Genomic DNA, 21,104 nt, shown 5'->3' with positions numbered 1-21,104 from the left:
CCCTCCCGTGGCCCCCACCCACCCAGTCTGGCTCTGCAGGCCTGCTGATGGGCATTGGGTGTCCAGCCCTCCCAAGGCCAGGAAGCTCACCTGAGCGGGGCGGTGATGCTCCACATTAGGTGCTGCTGGGTGGGAGCCGTGCCCTGGCAGGCTGGCAGGACAGGTCTGCAGTGCGGACTGTCCGTCCCTGGAGCTCCCTCGGCAGCTCTCAAGGTGTGGTGGGCTCCTCAGCCTGCTGGGCAGACCCTGAAAGCCACCCCTGGGCATCCAGGTGGGCTTGGGAAACAAAGTGGGCAGAATTGATGCCTGAGTGGATGTGAGGGGGTGAGAGGTGGGAGGCCACCATGACAGCCTCTTCTGGCTTAAATGTCCCTGTGGATGGTGGGAGACAGGATGGGAAGAGGGGTGAGGGGTGGGGGTGGCACAGCAAATAAATGGCTGAGTGGATAGATGAGGGCAGAGGCTGCTGAGCACAGGGCCAGGTTGGGTTTTGCTAGAGAGAGACAAGGGAAGGCAAAAATGTAGGAGGGCGGGAAGCTGGGACATGGAGCTGTGTGGGGCCGGATGGTGAGGAGGTGATTGGCTGAGGGCACTGGGGTGCCGTCCCAGAGAAGCAGGAGTGGCAGTGAGAGAGCAGGACCCCAGGACAGAGACTGGGGGTTGCAGGTGTTGGAAACACGAGGTTTGGGGGTTGCCATGGCAGTGGCAGGTGGAGTGGGGTCATCAGGAGGACAAGGCCAAGGATGGACCATCCTGCAGACTGATGCTGAGGTCACCGGTGAAGATGGGTGGGGAGCCAGTGGCCCAGCATTAGAATGAACGGGGGGACTGGCGGAGTGGGGCTGGGATGGGGTGGAAGGATTTGGAGTGGAAGTGGGCTGAGGAGGGAGAGCCCACCCACCGCTCCTGTGGTATGGGGGCGGGGAGAGAAAAAGCAGCCCGGCTTGGGGGGCTTCTGGTCCCTCTTCCCAACCCACACCAGGCCTTGACTTCACCCAGGACTAGACGGGGATCCGGCCACCCCTCCCCTGGTCCAGGGGTGCGCCGGGAGCCTCCCAACCCCAGGCCTTGCTCAGGTGGCCCCTCCTCTAATGTCTCCCCTCTGGTCCTACAAGGGCACCACGAGCGCAGGCCCCTCCCTCCCGGCCTCTCCTGGGGTCCAGCCTGCCCCAGCCCCCTTCTCCCCTCCGCCCAGCTTCTGCCGAGGAAAATGAAGCTCCCGACTGGCCCAAGGTCATCTGCCCTCTGCCTTGGCGAATCCCGAGGCCTTTCCAACTGGCTGGCCTCCCCGAGTGTCCCCTTAGCAGCTGGTGGCCCCACAGGTGCTGGAGGACAAATGTGACCCCCCCTCCCCCATCTTGTGGGTCCCCACGCTGGGCCGAGCGTGTTCGCGGATGGCACGAAAGGCTGTGGGCGCCAAGGTGCAGGCTTCTAAGCTTCCCCCGCGGGACCCGGGCTCCGGACCCAGCCAGGCCTACGCAGATGGGTCCTGGCAGCCCCACGCCCAGCGCAGCGCGCCCCCACCTCACACCGTGTGGGAGCGGCCGCAGCACAGCGCCCTCCGGTGGCAGAGGGGAAGGCGCACCCGCTGGTGCCGGCGCAGTCAGGGGTCTAAGTCTGGAGAACTGACTAACCCTCAGGCCTGGGGGGCCAGAGCAGAGGGGAAGCAACTCAGGCAGCGAGGGGTGGGGGGGGGGGGGGGGGGGGCGGGCCGGCCCTGCCTGGGGCTGGAGAGGCGCTCTGGCCACCAGCTTCTGGGACACCGGTAAGCAACCTGTTGCAGTTGATGGGAGAGCTGGAGTTTGGGCGAGGCCCCTCCCTCCGGTCATCCATCTCCTGCTCCCTCCACTAGATGTAATGCAGTTCCATTAGCACCTGAAAAAGCCTGACACATAACTGGGGCTCAGTAGCTGCTGAATGAGTGAACCTGGGAGTCGGAGGGTCCAGAAACTTCGGCAGTGAGAAGCTGCGAGGGGGCTGAGGTTGGAAAAGTAGGTCAGGGCTGGACTTGATCTGGTAGGAAGTGGGGAGCCCCTGTAGGTTCAGGTGGGCAGGGGAGATCCACGCTGGAGCCCCATTAGGGGGACTGCACAGCGCCGTGTGTCAGGAAGCTGGAGAGGAGCGGCTGGGCCAGAACAGGCGGGTGAGGAATGCCGGCGGTGGGGGCCCAGAGCCAGCGCCCCAGGCCGCCATGCTGGGAACCCATGGGAACCGAGGCCAGGGTGCCACTCCATCACCAGCGGCCAGGGCTTCTTCCCAAGGGGTTGGAGATGAATTCTGGCTGCTGGCCAGAGGCAGCAGGAGCCAGGCAGGCCTGGGGTTTGACTTCCTGCTGCCTAGATCTTTGCCAATGACCCTCATCCCTGACAGTCATATGAAATGGTGTTCACAGTGCCCGGCATGGTACTGGGGACAGTTAGGTCCCTAACACACGTTGTTACACCTAAGTGGAGATGCCGGCAAGTGTGAAATAGGAACAGTGGATGTGGGTGGGGGCAGGTTGCCTGCAATCTTTTGATCCAAAATCTGAACATCACCAGCTCTTTGGCCCTTCACTCAGCAGCATCCTGCCAGCAGTCAGGGGAGTAAGTGCTTCTCTGCGTTTGCTTTTGGCCGACTCCTAGCTAGCTCCTGGTTTATTTTATCAAGTCTTCAGGAGCCTAATTACAGCTAGTTAAGAGTTTCTTACTGGAGTGCCCGGAACTATCACTTGGGGTTGAGAACTTGCTTCCTGAAAAGTGGGCGAGTTTCTCATTTAAACTCTTCCAGTCCATCAGTCCATCCTGGAGCTGAGAGGCTGCACTAAGGAAGCATTTCCTGCTGGTGAGACCGAATGAATCCTGGAGTTTCCATTCCTGAGCCACAAGGGAACCCAGGAGGGTCTGCCTCAGACCAGACAGGAGCCTCCGGCCAGGTTTACTGTGGGATGAAATGCAGGACAAGAGGTGGCTTAGAGGCTTGAGGAACAAACAAGAACCACAGGCATTAAAAAGCTTAACATTATGCGTTTATTATATCTTATAGAGCCATGTTATTATACATGCTTGGTGCTTCAAACTGGATTACGTTAAATGTTTTTCTGGATGCAAAGCCATCTTGCTTGATGCTTGAGATGCGGATGCCTTAAATGCGATAATACTTCTGCATCTAAGACCTATGAGCTAAGGAAAAACCAAGGACAATTCCAGAAATGGCAAAAAACATTTAAGAAAAAGATGCACATGAGACGCAACGCTAAGTCCTTGAGCCAGGGCCTACAGAAGTTACCAGAAAGCGAATAAAAACAATTGTTCTATGAAAATGACTTGACCAATCACCAGCTGTAGATAATAAGAGCCTCATAACAGTTACAGGTATTGTAGAAAAGGTGGTTTGGTATCGATGCCTTTTTCCCCTCCATGTAAAGTACATGCAGACATTGTGCAGTCCCCTCGACAGCGCAGCCAACAGAATACAGCACAGCAACTGCCCCCCCCCGTGACACCCCAATGCTGTTTCTTATGGCGTCTGAGTGTCCTTATCGAGAAGCATTCTCATCAAATCTGCCACTTTGTGGAAAACCGTTGTGCTTTAGGATGAACGTGCTACCATCACTGTCACCCTGTGCAGATTCCCACATCCTGGCCAGAACCATGGGGCCAGGTGACCAGCTCATGGGAATTTGATTTACCTGCTGTCAACGTCTCCTTCTTTTTATAAGAGGAGCTGATTAAGTATGTGGACAATATGCCACCTGCCCTCCCAGCTTACACCTCTCTGGCTCTCTGCTCACCACTTAGGCTTGGAGGCGACGAGAAGCCCACATGTGGAGGAGCCTGACCATTCCTGTCTGATGCTGCTGCTCTGAAAGGCCTGCACTGCATTGTCTTCGGCAGCCAGGGACCTGAGCACAGCCCATGCAGTAACCATCAAAGTCAACCAAGGTCAATACGTTAGGGTGTAGGAGTCCTAGCCACCCACTCAAGCAAAGCTTCTGAGCTGGCAAGAGGTGCCTTTCGCCATGCTGATGAGCAGGCTGGGGAGCGCACAGCCGAGCTGTAAGGGGGCAGAGCTTGGGTTAAAAGTTCGGGTGGAATGAATGCACCTGCCGCTGGGTCCGAGGCCGTCCAGTGACAGGCAAGGCGCTGCCTTCGGCAGCCGGCGGAGCAGCTGCAAGGAAGCTCGTGGCGTGGGTATGGCATTAGTGGGTGCCTGTCGGCAGCTTCAGTTCTCACCACCTTTTTGACCCCTGGAACCATGCTCTGGCTCATGGCCAGATGTCAAGAAAGCAGGAGGAACTTGGAGAATTTAAGATGAATAACATGGCCTTCCTAAACCATGAAATACCAAATCAGTCAGATACAAGAAGTGATCAATTCTCTCTGCCTGTCATGGGGGTACAACTATCAGATTTCCAACCAAAAAGCTTCTGAGGGCCCAGTTTTCCTGTGCCACAAGCAAATCTGAGATAAGTTACAACAGGTAAGTTTTGCTAAGCAGACTGGGGGCAGAGACAAAGCCCTCTGCCCACCACCCGCCTGACCTGCCCAGCGTCCCTCTGGGCTGCTGGCTGGCTGGAAGTGTCTCTTCTGTTTGTGAAGAAACAAACCAGAATTCTGCTGGGAACATGGGCAGGCAGCGGGCTTCCTCTTCTGCCAAGGGTCTCACTTTACTCAAATTTAGTAAAATAAGTAACATGTAAAAGAACTGTACGTGAAAACCAGACAGAAAAAATAATCTTGATATTCCTCAAATCCTCAGGTCTTGAATCTAGGCAAAGCACACAAACACCATATGAAACCAACAGTGTGAGTTCAATGTCACCCTGGAAAATAAATGTCACTCTGAGGCGACAGTTCTTTATACAAATATTATGCTTCCCCCTAACTTCACTACCAAAGAGGGGGGAAATAATAAGAAATCCAAAAATAGAAAACAACATCTTATTAAATGTAAACGTATCCTCTGGGCTCTTATATTACATATCCTACAAACATGCAAGTATCTCAGCTCAGATGTAGGAAAATATGTCTATCAGTATTACTTATAAATCAGGTTAACCCTCAAGACCACCAATTGACTCACTCACTGTTCAAACACCATGTCAAAGTTTTGTCATGTACATCCTCAGCAAACTTAAGAATTTTAACCACAGCGAACTGGGTTTCAGTTACCCCCAGTGAGAACGACTCTGCTCTTTAACTGTCACTCACCTACTTGTTCTCTATACCGGGGTTGAATGTTCCTTCAACAAGGAACTTGGACAGTACATTTCTTCAACCCCCCAATTACATTCCTTTCAGAAACAAACTGCAGATTGAGAGAAGATACATGAACAGAGTCAAGGGGGGTGATGACTGTTTCACTCAGACAGAGGGATGGAAGAGATGACCAAAGGCACCCGCCTAGGGGTCAAGGCACGGGAAGAGGGACCAACCTCCTCCAGGGTCCTGGCTTCTGTAGGTCATAGGACATAGAGTGGCTCTCTGGACTGCCAGCATGTCCCCACAGCACAAGACTGCCCTGCCGTGGGCCGTTGGGGAAGGAATCCCAAGGACAGTGCCAGGATCAGGCTCCAGGCTGGTGCAATGCTGGGCAAGGGTGATGCAGCTCCAGACCTCGTATGCCCCCCAGGACTGCTTGCCTGCTGGCAGGGAGGGAAGGAATGGTTGCTCACACCACGGGCACCTGAGGAGGCCTCTGCCCCAGGTCTAGCCAGAGAAGCACTCCGGGCGCTCAGCTTTGAAGGGGAGCTCCACCATGGCTTACCTCGCTCCCGACTGCCAGATACAGCCACTCCTGGCTTATCGAGGGGACAGCTGGGCTCTTCGGATTAACTCAGTTCCAGCAAACTACTCATTCAATGGAAAACAGATTCTGAACGAATAAAAAAATTGTCTCAAGTTAAATTTTTCATTTATGAATCAGAAGGCACTTCAAAATTCCGGAGAGCCAGTGTCACTGCTCCTGGGCCACCAATCCTGCACAGGACTGGAGGAGGAGCTGGAGACAGGGCTACGTTTCTGACCTGACGGTGCCCTGGATATCAGTTGAATAAATCTGGTTCAGCTAGTTTGTCGAGCACACAGCACAAAGACACACGGATGTTTGCATTCTGAGTAAATGGGATTTTGCTGTATTGTGGCAGTTTATAAAATATTCTCATGGGTCTGATATTTGACTCGAAGTAAAATTCGAAAAATCATAACGGTACATTTAAGAGGTCACAATGTGAGAGGCAAAGTACTCATTGAGTACAATTCCCTTAATCGAATCACCTTGCCAATCAGTACTCAGTGTCCATTTAGAAGCATGAGATTAAGCTGCTGGCGCTCAACTGCTACATGTGCTAGCACTGAGGACTCCACTGCCAAAGGCCCCAAGGCTCTCAACCACACAGCATAACCAGGGCCTGCCTCTGGCTGGGCGAGGACCTGCTGGAGCCACCCAGAGGGCGGCCTGAGCACTGGACACCTGCTTGTCCCTGCCAGGTAACACCTTACCTTGAGAACACAGGCCAGGGTGCAACTGTCAGTCACATCTTTGCTGGGGGAGCTCAAATCAAAACCCAATTGCCAAAGGGCCTGGTTGGGAGTCCTCTGAGGTAGTTCCTTAACTCGGGATGCCTGTTACCTACTCTCTCAGAACTCAGTCCATGCGGGAAAGTATTGAAATACCCATGCATTGCTTTAATCGTAAGTCACTGTAATTGAGTGCAAAATAAAGGAAACTTGAGTTGCTTTATTTAGCTTCCAATTTCTGGGAGGCTCAAGAATTATAATTATTCTGGACAACAAAAGGAAATAAGACTGTGCTTACAGATCTTTTCTGCCATATTCTTTCTGTAGGATTGCTATTTTATTGTTGCCCTTTCTGTTACATGGATGTACACACCAGGTGTTAAAAGGTACAATACATTCTACAACTGAGCACCACTTTCTGTAACTGAACAGGCAAAGAGATTACACTGAACATCAGCATCTGGCAGTATTTTTCGGAAAAAAAAAATGTGACTAAAATGGGTTTAAATTGATTAACACTATTAAATCACATCTAATATTTGATACTACATGATTCAATACAGCTATACGATACAATTATACAAAATGTGTTAACATCAAAGAATACAACCAAAATTAAGATAGCAAACAAAACCTATATAACTTTTTTTTTTACAGGAAAATACTTTTGAAGTATGCATGTAACTGCCCATTCTTTTAAAGAAAATCTACTGCAAGCAAAGTTATCAACCTCCAGAAAAATCACACATAGCATTACTAAGCATATCCCCAAAAAGTGTACAATATGCACACTTGGAAAATACAAAATTAAAAAAATTGTAAGCAACAGGTGAGCTTCATATTTATAAGAATGTGAAAAGAAGTCCCGTTTTTAGCACTGTTGTATAAAGAATTGTCTTTTGATGCAAAGTTCATGACTTGTCCTCCTGTTGGGACCACACTTTACAAAACACCGTGTTTTTGAAACGAGATTACAGAGCCAGATAGAGTCGTATCTTAGCAATGTCATCTTATTAAAGTTTTTTAAATTTTTACTACTTTATCAAAACATGTCCCTTAGGTGTGTAGGATTCATTTTTAAAATTCTTTCCTAGAAACAATATACAAAGGAGAGGCATAGTTATTCCCAAACACACTCCTGGAAGATGCTTCCCGAGGTCTAGAAGGCTCTTCTCTCTCGTCTTCTCACTGGTTGTTTTTGGCCTTTGCATGTGTTAAGATGTGAGATTTCAGGTTAGTCGACTGAGCAAACTTCTTATTACAACCATCGAAGGGGCACACATAGGGCCTGTCTCCGGTGTGGATTCGCACATGTGTGCGCAAATTGAAGTCCAGTGAAAAGCGTTTCCCGCAGCCTTCGAACGTGCACTGCCGGGGAAAGACCAGAGAACCCGCTCAGTGACACAAGGACCCGCTGCTGTGCTGGAGGGCAGCTTACTTCTTTGACCTGACTCTTTTCTCCCTGCCCAGGGGAATTTTCTAGCTGTTCTAGAATTAGTGGGCATGGAGCTCTAGCTCTGCGCGAACTACTCCTAAGACCCACAGGAGCGCCCTCCTGAACCATTTGAATGCAATGTAAGAGAAACACGTGGATCTCTCTAAATAGTATGTGATGGTCCTAAAACTTATGTACAAAAAAACAGGAAAGCTTCTGGTGCCAAATCAAGAACCAGGTCAGGTTTATTGTCTGTACTGGGAGTCTGTTCCCTTGTTCATGGGCTTCTAAAATGAGACAAAGTGTTAACTGTACTTACTCTTGTACAGTAAAATTTTAGAAGTTCCCTGCCAATTAGTGATTCAATATACTACTAACTACCCAAATTAAACTGCTTTGACCCCACAGTGGATGCACCCGAAATTTAGTTTTGGGCTTGCTCTTGAGCAATCCTTTCTCCTGATATGACGGACACTACAATGGTCTCCAGTATGTCACAGAGCAGCCCTCCTGTGACAGGACACCAGGCCATCTCTCCCTGAGCTAGAGCTGCCTGCCTACACTCGGGGGTGGGGGTTGGGGGGGGGGGGGGGGGCAGGGGAGGGACTGGCTCTACCTGAAAGGGCTTCTCTCCAGTATGAACCAGTTGGTGCCGTTTTAGTTTTGAGCTCTCAACAAAAGCTTTGCCACACTCTGCACAGACGTGGACTCGGGGGCCGTGGGTGTGCAGATGCTTTCTCATGGCAGAGTTATCCCTGAACATCTTTGTGCAGCCCTTCAAACAGAGAGAGAAGCTTAGTGGTTCACACTGCAAAGTGCGCAAAGGGTCAACCACTGAACAGCCTTCACTGACACATTAAAACAAAACAACCCCAGCCCCATTTTAATTTTACTTAGTATTACAGCAGAAATATTAAAATATTTAAGACAAAAAACAGACAGCTGAAAAAGGCCTTATCATTTAATGTAAACCCTTGTTTTACAGATGAGGAAACTGAGGCTTAGAGATGTCTTTAAGTAGACTTGCCCAAGGTCACACTACTAGTAGCCGAGATGGGAGTAGAACCCAACACCCTGGCTTCCAGCTATACCACCGCTGCCTCACCCAACTCCGTCCCCCACATGAAGTAACAGAAGCCCTGAGAAATAAATGGAGTTAAAATGACGGCAGTCCACCACTACCTTTGGTGGGCCCCATATTCTGTGCTGCAAGAATGGGCTGTCATTCTCCATCGCCTACTGTTCCCTCTTCTCTCTTTGCCTCTTTCCCCTTCTTGACAGAGAAAGAAGCAAGAGGGTCTCCAAGGAATGGCAACTACAGAAGAAATTTATTTTGTGAGACACTAGGAAAAGAAGCAGGCAAACTGATACGAGAGCGGGGGCGGCAGATGGGAGGGTGGCGCTCAGAGAAGCATGTCCTGCCCAATTTCTTCTGCAGTTGTTGCCCAGTGATGGAGTGGGTGGGGGAAATGACAGACAGCACAACAGAGGACAGCACAAGCCAACCAGTGGACAGCTTCACAGGCAGAAGGGCGGGCAGGAAAAGCCACAGTTTTTTCACCTTGACCCCTAGGTTGAATTTCCATTTAGAAAATGGGATTTTAAAGAAGTAGACAGAGAAGCTAGAGAGATGGCAGGCACTCAAAGGCAGAACTGTTTTCAAATGCTTGTCAATATTTTGGCCCCAGTGAATCACTTTACATTTCTAACTCTCCACACGGAAGAGCATTAAAAAGAACAAAGAACTTGTGAGTTGCACAGTCATTAGAGGTGACACCTCAAAGCTAAATTTGTCCTCCAATCCTTCATTTTAAAAAATCATTTATTCCATTCAAAAATTCTGCCCTTTGTTTTTCTGCACCTGTGTGATTTTCTGTTCATTTTACATCCAACTAAGTTTGAAACTGACCCAAGCCAATACCTCAAAGTATCTTTTTGGGCTATCATTCTATTTTAAAGACTAAATCACATTTGAAAACAATTAAGTACCTCTTTAGTAACACACAATTAATAGAGTAAATTAAGAAAACTGTGAAGAAAATGATGAAGTCTTATTAAGCTTACTTTAGCAACATTCAAAATAATCCCCAAATTCCTATAACACACCTACAGTCCCAATAAAGTCCATGGGTGAGCACACAACCCAGTGTCTAAAACTGACTTGTTGATGATCCAAAAAGAAATAAAATCCTAACATATATTCAATATATAGTAATAATAAAAAACACTGGTGCCCTATAGTAACCCCATTTTAATAGTATTTAAATTTAAGTGGCCTTTACTGAACAAAACTTACATTACAAAATATAGTCTCTTGAATTTAGACATCAAAGATTATATAGCTCCTCACTTAATCTCAAAAAATATGAAAACAGAAATAAAAAGTACAAATTTCTTATAATCTCTCTAAAACTTCATTAACAGTCTAATGAACACTTTTCCCCTAGCATTACTTACTTTATGAGGGCAAGCTATTGTTCTTGGAGCATCATCTTCTTTAATTTTTCTTGGCTTCATTCTTACCAAAAGAAAAAAAGAGAGAGAGAAAGAGAGATTTGTAGGAGTGGGTAGACTCGACTGGCATAAATCATATAGTCCCTAAAATGTTTTCCTTACAGGTCCAAAAGCTAAGATTACAATATGCTTCTGTGAAGGGGAGGGATGAGACAACTCACATTCGGAATACCTATGCGTGTGAAGCTCTTCCCACTGGCCAGAAAAGAATGCGGATGTTCAGAAAGACCGGGTTGCTGCCTAGGGTCGCAATGCTAATGAGCTGGTGGGGCAGTTTAGGATGGCCATGCTGTGATCTGTGTGACTCAAATATCTGCTCCTTCCACGGAACTCTTTAAAAGATACAAAAGATCAGCAGCCCAGATAAACAGGAAATCAGGAGTGAAACAATGTATCCAAGAGCAGTTGCTGTGATAATAAGGATGCTGTATACCCAGAGAAACAGATATGGGAGGCTCTTAAAAACATATACACCACCCACCCCCACCCGGCCCGGTTTGGCTCAGTGGATAGAGCGTCGGCCTGTGGACTGAGGGGTCCCAGGTTCGATTCCGGTCAGGGGCATGTGCCTTGGTTGCGGGCACAATCCCAGTGGGGGGTGTGCAGGAGGCAGCTGATCGATGTTTCTCTCTCATTGATGTTTCTGGCTCTCTATCCCTCTCCCTTCCTCTCTGTAAAAATCAGTAAAAATACATTAAAAAAAAAAAAAACCAAAAAAACAAACAAACAAACACATATCCCAGCCCCAGCCTGTGTGGCTCAGTGGTTGAGCATTTATGAACCAGGAGATCATGGTTTGATTCCCGGTCAGGACACATGCCCAGGTTGTGTGGTGCGTGCAGGAGGCAGCCAATCAATGATTCTCTCTCATCACAGATGTTTCTCTCTCCCTCTCCCTCTAAAATACAAATACTAAAAAATATAGTATTTGTGTTCCTAACACAAATATACACAAATACTAAAAAAAGGGAGGGGATCCACTCATATTGACAGAACTGACCTTTTAGATCACACATGGGTGTAATAGCTCTGGAAGGGAACCTAACTGCTGTAACTGTAGTGTTGGCTGCTTTAGGAGCCCCCAAGGGACTGGTGGACAGGTGGGAACACCCATATCTCTTCATCCTGCTTAATTTTTAACACACTATTGGTTTTTAAAAAAATAAGAGCATTTCTTTAAAAGGACAGAGATGCCTGGCCCTGCTTGCAAGGGAGGGAGTGCAATGAGAGTACTGATCCCGTGGGCAGCCAGATTGAGCCCTGCATGGAATTCCTATCCAGAGAGCTTGCTGAAGTGGGTAACTTACCTACCTGCTATTTCCACTGAACCAACACTTGGTCTTTTGTCAAAACTTTCTCTCCAAATATTCCCTACAGATCTGTGTGTGGTGGAGGGGTGAGAAATTAAGAGTTCCTAGAAAAAAGATGTAAATCTCTGGAACAGGTGTTCTTTCTGTCCCTAGTTTTGCCATCTCACGTTCCTACAGGAGGATACATATTTAATGAACAACTAAGTCAATGATTCCTCACCAAGAGCCAATTGACCAACCACCACCTTTTTATTAGAGTTTTGCTGTCATCTTTGTAATTGCAAAGGCCCTAACAACATCCATATTCACCCTTCATCTGGGATAAGGACTAGCTTCTTACTTTATAAAGCCTAACTCAGGAATCACCTAAACTTTCCATGCCGAGGAGGAGCAGAGGTGAAACAATTTATCTGGCAGCTATAACTTATCTCTAAGGCATTTGTTCAAGACTGTACAAATTTCCTATTTTACATGACATTTTCAGTCTAATATCCTCCCCCTACCCCAACCTTGTAGGTACTGGGCCTTTCTTGTACTTAAGAGAATTACAACATCAATTAGCAAATATTTTCTAAGTGCCTGTTGTGTACAAGGGCTCTGAACTAGCCTTTGTTATTTTAAATACCACTCAATCCTAGAGTTTGGTTGGGTTTGAGTTCACAAAACTAAATAGGACAAAAATTTGATGCCACTGCGCCACCTGGAGGTTATGTCAAAGTTTGAAAAACTACAGTAATTTATATGAAATGGTTCTACTCCAAATATCAATCAAAAAGACTAAATATTGCCCTAGCTGGTTTGGCTCATTCGACAGAGTGTCAGTCGGTGGACTGAAGAGTCCCGGGTTTGATTCCAGTCAAAGGCACATGCCTGGAATGCAGGCTCGATCCTCAGTAGGGGGTGTGCAGGAGGCAGCCAATCAATGATTCTCTCTCATCCTTCATGTTTCTATCTCTATCTCTCCCTCTTCTTTCCTCTCTGAATAAAAAATATATATTTTTTTAAAAAAAAGAGAATATCAAGAACCAAGCTCAGTCTTCCCAAGTATGAATGTTTTTACCTTTGATGACCCCACTGACGTGTTCTAGGTCTGGACTCTAGAGATAGCTACACAACTGTTGGTGCCTAAATTCATTAAATGGTCCTCACCCTAAAGGTGAGGGTCAATTTTACTGCCTGCAAATTCTCTCAATAAATCATTTTTTTAAAACATGCCCATTGGAATGACAAAGAAGTCCTACAGACAACCTTTTCCCTGACCCACCCATCTCGGGGTCTGAATATTGCAGCAGTGGAGGTCCCTGTACCAGGAGGGCAGGTGTGGCTCAGCTGAGTTTCCACACCCCAAACATTTTCTTAGATTATTCCTAGGAACTGCATTTTTAAAAACATGATAAACTTTAAATATACACAAAAGTAAAGAGAATGGTGCTGTGTACCATTTACTCAACTCTTTGAATTTTTAAAAATGCTATTTACTGAGTGTTCTTTTTCCTTAAATGTCATTTTCAAAATGTGTGCAAGTTTAAAATGCATTTGGACAAAAAGGAAGTGGAAGGTGTTTAATTGCAGCCACTCTTAAGCTGCTTGGCAAATCACCCTGCTTCACTCAGAGCAGTGAATGAGGCAGTAGATGCTGGTACCTTTTACACTCTATTCCAATGCAAACACTGGGAAAAGGTCATTTCCCAAAGAAGTATACTTAGGCGGAAAGAGTTTTGTTTTGTGAATAAAGACTAAAATCTTCACAGCACCAATTTATATATAACTTGCAAACAAAAATATATATATTCTATATTTGAAATCCAAAAATTATAAAAAAGACTAAAATCACATATTACCATTTTGAATATCTTCTTGACTTGCCCAAAGGAGTCAGAAGTAGCCAAGACTGGAGTTTTCATGGACTGTGATACTTTACAAAGATCTTTTGATCCAAAGACAACAACGACAACACCAAAGGCACTACAAATGAGACGGAATGGGATGTGCGACTTGATGCTGACTTCTACTAGTTTCACGACCTTGAGCAAATTACTTAACTTCTCAGCCTCAGTTTCTTACTCTGTAAAAAGGTATAATGCTGCCTACTTTAGAGCTGTGAAGGTTAAAAGTTGCACATTAAACTCTTGGGAAATGATAGCTATTATTATCACCGTCTGGCTGTGTGTTAAATGGACCTAGCTAAAAATGAGTTAATTCCTTAAATATAAATATATATATGCCAGTAATACTTAACAACCCAGGTCTGGTGCTCCACTGAACCACCCTTTCAACTAAAGGACTGTGAGACTGGAGAAAAAGGCCTCCTCAACGTGTTAGAAATTATATGAGGAGCCAGGTGTCAACAAGAGATGTTTCCCGTTCAATTAACATGGAGAACCCGCCCCCTATGACATGACTGGTTTCATGCTGTCTGATTCTGCATCTGTGGAAGGAAGACATGGTAAAGATTGGACTCCAGGACCAGAAACTGTAGGAATTTCCTGGTACGATTTCCTGCAGGGCATTGAGTAAACCAGAAGTTCCAGTCAAGTTAAATCTGCAATGTCCCCAAGCTGAGATTACATTTCTGAAGCAATGATTCTTGAATAAAAATAAGCCTCTTGCCTGCAAAAGAAGCTTACTTGACTTCAGACTGGAACCACCAATTGTGCTGACAGGACAGAGGTTTCTGTGTATACAGCTAGCGTTTGCAAGCATGGTAAAGAACTATACAAGGAATAATGCTGCCTTAGACAAGTGAGACAACATTTGTTAAATGAATTATCTCCTAAATAACAGTGCATATTCATGTGATGATACTGAAGAGATTTAAGGTCCTTTCAGCTCCATGATCACATTCATGTTAATCCTGTGCTTAAAGTCTCAGGGTGGGAAAAGAACAACAAAATAACCAACCTGGGACTAACTTAAGCACTCTTTATTCTGATCTTTCTAGACCAAAAGTTTCCAAAGGGCTAACTTTAGTTAATGAAAAATGCACAAAAGTTGTCCATTTAATCAGGAAATAGAATTTGCCAGGTCCCACCCACTGACCCTTTTGGAAGTATTTACTAAAAAGACATTTCAGGAAATAAGTGACCCATAGCCCCACCTCTCAAATACCATGACTTCCAAGTGTAAGTCATTATTTGTACTTGCCCACACACTAACTGACTGACTAAGCAGTCTAGGGTCAGTGCAGCAGAAGCCTGAAACATCCTGTGGTCTGTTGAAAGTCCAGTGCAGAATCCCTGCACCCAGTATATGAAGGAGAGAAACGAGCAGCTAACACACCTCCTTAAGCCAACAGCCAAATTACAAGAGGAAGTGGATGAAGAGTGGAGGCCAGCAAAACAAGTTCTGTGGATCTTTAAAAGCAACAAGATGTGGTCTGGCCCCAACAGTTTGAAATTTGGTGCCTTCAGCTTTCAGAGTCTCAGTCACCAATTCTGGGGACTCTGGGAAATCCCATTCAGCTGCTGTCACTCCCATTCTCAAAATAGGGCATTCCAGGCTCAGTATTTCTCACCGCCACTACTGTCCAATTAGAGATTTGTTCCGTTTTACATGATCTTTTCAAGATACCATGGGAAATGGGGGTGAGAATGAGCCCAACCTTATACACTTCATATACATTGTCAAGGTGAAGCAAGATCTCATTCTGTTGTATATAAATGAAATCTTTAGCAGGTTGGCCATAACAGAAATAAACCCATGCTATATTCAGGTGATCATGTAAACACTACTTACTACAGAATTTAACTCTGTGCCAGGATCACACTGCTTGCTCCAGAAGTCCAAAGGAGTAGCTTCAGTCCCACAAGAACCTTCTCCTACAGTCAGTTAAATGAGCTCTCTTCAAATACTGTCAGTGGTATGCCCCATTTTTATGCCATTGCTTTCCCTCATCCTGCCCCCTTTTCAGGGAGTTTCTGATTTATCTTTTCATTTTTAGAAAACTCCCATACCACCAAAATCTCCTAACTTCTTACTCATTCTGTCCACTACTGAATGAGATCGACTTTTCCTATAGCAATTCTCACAACCCACAGACTTCCTGTACTAAACTGCCTCTTGCAAAGCTGTCTTCTTGGTTTTCTTTTCACTGTATTCTTTAGGAAGTCTTCCTTTTGATGTTCACTCTCATTTTACTAGAATAGATCCTCAAGTAACCTCCTCGGAAAGCATGCATGCTACATAAAACAAATCTTATATTGATCGATAGCTTTGCTGGATCAAGAATTCTACGTTTATAATTTTTCCTCAGAAACCTCAAAACACTGCTCCACTGTCAGATAATTTCTTGTTATCTACTGCTGTTTAAGAAGTCTCAATCATTCTTTTGTAGATGAGCGATCTTTTCTCCCTCAACGTTTTTAGATTCTTTATCCTTAGTGTTTTGAAATTTCATAAATGGTACCTTTAAGATATCTGGTACCTGGGTCCTCAGAAGGAAGGTCTTTGGGAGCCCTGATACAGAGGCAAACCACTTGGGGAAACAGAGGCTTCTATTCCACAACAGTGACACATCCCTCCTGGGTTTAGGGCTGAAAGACCCTGGGTTTTCTGTTCAGAGAACCGGGGGCCAGCTCCCAGATCAGCTGCTCTGATTCTCCCGGAAGGTGAGCAGTGCCAAGGGTTGTCCACTGCTCGCTACCCACAGGTACTCTTTCTGCAACACTCCCTGCTCCTTCAAGAGGTCACATCACAATGGACATTTTAGTGCTGCACTGCTTCCTCCTTCAGCCCCCTGCAGACTCCTGGCTCTCTCCATGCTGTGCTCACCTACCCGAGTCTCCTCCTCCTCACCTGCAAGATCCTCTGGTCCTTCCCTGGTTCCTCTTACTCTCTGAATACCAGGGCTTTCCCAGGACTTCCTGCAGAGTCTTTTCCCTCCAAAACCTCTCCCTCAGAGAGCTGACTTACTTAACACTTCCAGGCTTTCAGCCACTCCTCAGCAGCCCCAATTTCCCAAAACCACCTCAAGTCCAGAATGGATGTTTCATTAGTACCTAAAACCAAACGCTGCCTACCCTGAATCCCAGACCAGCACCTTCTCCCCATTTCCCATCATCTAAGGAGAAAAGATTAATAAAATTTTTTTATTTGTTTTCTTTTTTATAGCGAGAGAAAGGGAGCGGGAAAGAGAAATATAGATGAGAAACATTGATTAGCTCCCTTCCGCACACCCCCTACCTGGGATCGAGCCCGTAATCCAGGCAAGTGCCCTGACTGGGTATTGTTGAACCATCAACCTCTCAATGCATGGAACAATGTTCAATCAACTAAGCCACACTGGCCAGGGCAAGGAGCAAAGCTTTTTATCTCCCTTCCCACTATCTCGTGTCATGTTTACTCTTTCACAGCACCCTATCTCGCAGGCACACCTGACTGCTTACTGTTCTCTGATTATATACTGGATATGGAATGTGTGCACCATGATCATGCCAATCTAGCATGCAGCCCACCACAGAAACCCCACCTACCCATCAAAGCTCAATGCTCTTAAGGCCCAAATCAAATGCCACTTGCCACAAAGCTTTCTTTGACCCCAGTGTCTTATTAACTCTAGCCCTGGGGTAGAGCCTATATCATATCTCACTAGATTCTGAGTACCATAAGGAAGAGGTCACTAACTTTAAGAACACATGGCAATATTAAAAATTGGCATGACATCTGCCCTAATCTCCCCCAAATTTCTAATCTCACTAATGACTATGTATCCTACAGATTCCATCTATATTTGTCCTGGGGTGGAGGGTGGCTAATATTTGACACAGGCCTGCATTTAAAATATGAATGGCAGTTTAACAGCTGGAACAATGTCATTAACATGAGTACTGAGCTTTAACTTTTTTGTTAAGCCATAACAAACTAGAAATAAATTAATGTGTATATTTTTCTCTATAACTAGTTTCACTGGACAGGAGAACAGTGTTGGAACCCTTGTTAAAACATAATGGAATTCTTAAACTCATTTATTAACGTGGGGAAACTGAGGCTCCAAATGGCAAGAGGTCGCCCACCTTCTTTTTGGCAGGCCTGGAGGAGACACTGGGAGACTCCAGGGCCTCCAGCTCCTTCCTACTCCGCTCTGCTCTCGAGAGAAAGAAAAAAAGGTGCCCCACTCTGTCCTTAAGACAGTAGCATCATAGATTTCTTCCTGACCCAGCCCTTAAATTTCCTGTTTGGGTCCAGGCTCCATTCAGGCAGGGAAAAGAGGACGCTCTGCTCCAGAGTTTATTAGTTCATTTCATTTTACTTAAAAGTTTACATCTCTGTAAAAACTGCCCAACAATACTGGAAAATAAATAATGTAAAAAGGGCAGAGGCTTCTATAAGGAGCCCAGCCTGTTTCAGGCAAAACAAACATCCAATGGATTCAGACCTTCCTTGCTGCTCACCTCTTTATAGTCATAGGGTCCCTGGCATGAATACCTGAACTCTTCCTGTCCCACCAGCTTACATTAACAAAATGATGGGAGTTTCCCTAGTGCCCCAGTGAATCATGAACGCATGAAATCCTCTCTCGTGGTCAGCTGTACAAAGTAGTACAGACCCAGGTCTCCTGCGGCTTAGCCCAGGACAACACACTGCATATGAAATTTACACGAGCAGGCCAGGGGATGGTATAAAGATATCCATTTCCAAACAAATTATGTCCAATTTATTTATTCACAAGCAATGTCATTTATGGAATTAAAGAGTATTTACTTCATCTTATTGTCTTCAAGGATCTAAAATGGTGCCACTCACATTAACAGTATAGTTACTATTAAAAATAAAACCAACTGCTTTTGTTTTCAAGTGTTTCCCTAGAGCAAAAATACAAACCACCATTGTAACTTAGGCACAAAAAAATACAGCTGGCAACACTCAAGTAAGATGAAAAGAAAGTTCTTGTAACTTACCTAGCAAATTCTGCCAGTTGTTTGGGATCTGAGAGGTCAATGCCAGGTATCCCTCCAGGAGGAAGTTTCTTTCCTGTCATGTACTCTGAATAGTCAGGAGGTGAGTTCTCGCCAATGATCTGTTCTTCAACCACCGTCTCATGGTCAATATCTTTTTTTTCATCTGAAGCACACCAAAAGATGATCTTAGCTAAATAAAAATGTCTATGTGGGCAAATACATTTTAAAAACTATATAAAGTGTTTTCATTAGCAGCTTCTTAAATGGGAGATTTATAGCCACACCTCAATTTCTTAAGCACCCAGTCTTTTTTCCTTAATCTCTTAAAATCCCATTTTTGCTTGAAGGTCACCAAAATCTTCAATGCCAAACCCAACAGGTCTGTCTCCAAATGCTCCTTCCCAGCCCACAGGGTGGTTCCCCAGCACCTGCTTCCCTGGATTCATCCACTTCTCTCTCTGGCTTATGTTCAGCTTCTTGCTTCTCCTTCCACCTCTCTCAGAGTTCTGCTTTTGGTCTACCACACACATTTCCTGTTAACCACCAACATTGCAACAAGTCTCACTTTATAGCCTTCACCTTAGGTAGACTCCTGCCTACCTCTCCAGCCTCCTCATTCTTCACTCTTCTCTCCTCACTCTGCTCAGCTCCATTGGCCTTTTAGTTCCTCAAATGCACCATGGCTCAGCGCCTTTCCTCTGCAACTCGCTCTTGACTTCGACTTATAACTATAGCTGTGTAATAGTTGTCGGCTCTTCCACCAGACTGCCAGCCCCTCCAGGACAGGGGTGCTGGTCAGTCCTGACCCCATGTATCTGCAGAGCCTTGTTCAAAGTCTGCACGATTGGCCCTCAATGAGCACCTGGCTTGAAGAATGTAGGACATCTCTAACTCATGTGTTACCATCATCTCAAATCCAATAGGGTAAAGGAATATTGATCCCCACAATTAATCTCCTGTATCACAGACATCAAATACTATTGATCATTTTGAAAAGGTCTTCTCTCCCTTTGTCCTACCACCATCAACTTAGTTATTACCTCAAGCCTGAAATGACTACTGAAGTTCTTTTTTTTTTTTTTTTTTTTTATACTTTACTGATTTTTCACAGAGAGGAAGGGAGAGAGATAGAGAGTCAGAAACATCGATGAGAGAGAAACATAGATGAGCTGCCTCCTGCACATCTCCCACTGGGGATGTGCCCGCAACCCAGGCACACGCCCTTGATCGGAATCGAACCTGGGACCTTTGAGTCCGCAGGCTGACGCTCCATCCACTGAGCCAAACCGGTTTCGGCGACTACTGAAGTTCTTAACTGAGCTTCACAATCATGTTCTGCTCTAGTGATGCTCCAAAGGATAAACTGATACAGAAAATGTAAGCGGATACACTTTCACTGGTGGTGCCTCAACAGAGAACTACTTCAGCCTGGCACTCTGGGTCCTATGCTGTCTGGTTTCATTTTAACACATCTCGGCTCACCCTCTATTTCTCTATGTCTCCTGTACACGTGCTCTCCATACTCCAACCAGCCATTTTCCCACAGGTTAATTCACAAGTGCCTGGCAAGATACTCCATAAGCACCAGTTCTCCCTTACTCTAATTCCAGCCTACCTCCGAGCCTCCCATTCTTACTTTCAATTTCTGTATTTATTTATTGCTAATAACACTGCCAAAACACTAAAATCATGCTGTTGTGAGTTTTTATCAGCCTGCTCTCCTACACTGGAGGGAAAGCCCAGAGACCAAACCAGCCTCGTACAACTCTGGTGGCTAAAAGCAGAAAACAAGTGCTCCAAAAATACAATGTTAACTGAAATGTTCTTTTTCTCCACCAAAGTGATTCACAAAAAGCAGGAACACTAGAACTTTCAGAAGTGAAAGCTTGGTTGTCCAACTCTTGCATTACCTTCCACCGGTGTTAAACCCATGACTAAAAACCAAACCAAATTCTGCAATTAATGTCACTACCAAAAACAGCACATAGCTGTTTAGCACCCTGCTCTCTGACGCCAGACGTGAGGGAAAGACACAAGTAGAACAGGTAGAACGTAGGTTCATTTGATTCAAGTTCAGTTCCCCTCAGCAATGGAAAGCACAGAATACAACTGCTTTAAACTTTTAGCGCCTCTCTTTGCCCATCACTCTCCATTTCAGGAACTCTTGTTGGTCATTACAAGGAATTGCAGAACAGAACAGCAGCAGACATTTCACTGACTGTGTGTAGGAACTAGTTTAATCACACATCACCCTACGAAGTGGGAAAATTAGCAACTGCATTTTACAGAGGAGAACGATGAGGTACAGAAAAGTGAAGTCAGTAGCAAATGTGAGCTCATGAAGTCTAAGACCCGTGTGCTCAGCCATTACACTCAGCTGTCTCTTATTTGGAACTAGAAAGGACTAGATCAGGGGTGGGCAAACTTTTTGACTCGAGGGCCACAATGG

General features: G+C 45.7%; 1 protein-coding gene across 2 annotated transcripts in view; it reads right to left on the bottom strand.

The window, feature by feature from the left end:
- Nucleotides 1-2,985: 2,985 nt before the first annotated feature.
- LOC139009948 (transcriptional repressor protein YY1) overlaps nt 2,986-21,104 on the bottom strand; it is a 36,847-nt gene continuing 18,728 nt past the window's right edge. The window contains exons 2-5 of one of the 2 annotated variants that reach the window (XM_070414070.1): nt 18,656-18,818; nt 10,393-10,453; nt 8,552-8,710; nt 2,986-7,868 (exon numbers count right to left, since the gene is read on the bottom strand). In XM_070414070.1, coding sequence (XP_070270171.1) covers nt 7,686-7,868; nt 8,552-8,710; nt 10,393-10,453; nt 18,656-18,818 — 566 coding nt within the window. In that variant the 3' untranslated portion in view covers nt 2,986-7,685. Of the gene's footprint in view, nt 7,869-8,551; nt 8,711-10,392; nt 10,454-10,479; nt 10,782-18,655; nt 18,819-21,104 lie in introns of those variants that run through there. The other variant, XM_070414076.1, reaches the window with a different exon arrangement.

Source organism: Myotis yumanensis, unplaced genomic scaffold (genome assembly GCF_028538775.1).
Source record: "Myotis yumanensis isolate MYYU_CA2020_CCGP unplaced genomic scaffold, mMyoYum1.0.hap1 SCAF_1, whole genome shotgun sequence".
NCBI classification, from domain to species: domain Eukaryota; kingdom Metazoa; phylum Chordata; class Mammalia; order Chiroptera; family Vespertilionidae; genus Myotis; species Myotis yumanensis.
Note: the sequence above shows the minus strand (reverse complement) of the source record. Positions and strands in the feature narration are given on the sequence as shown.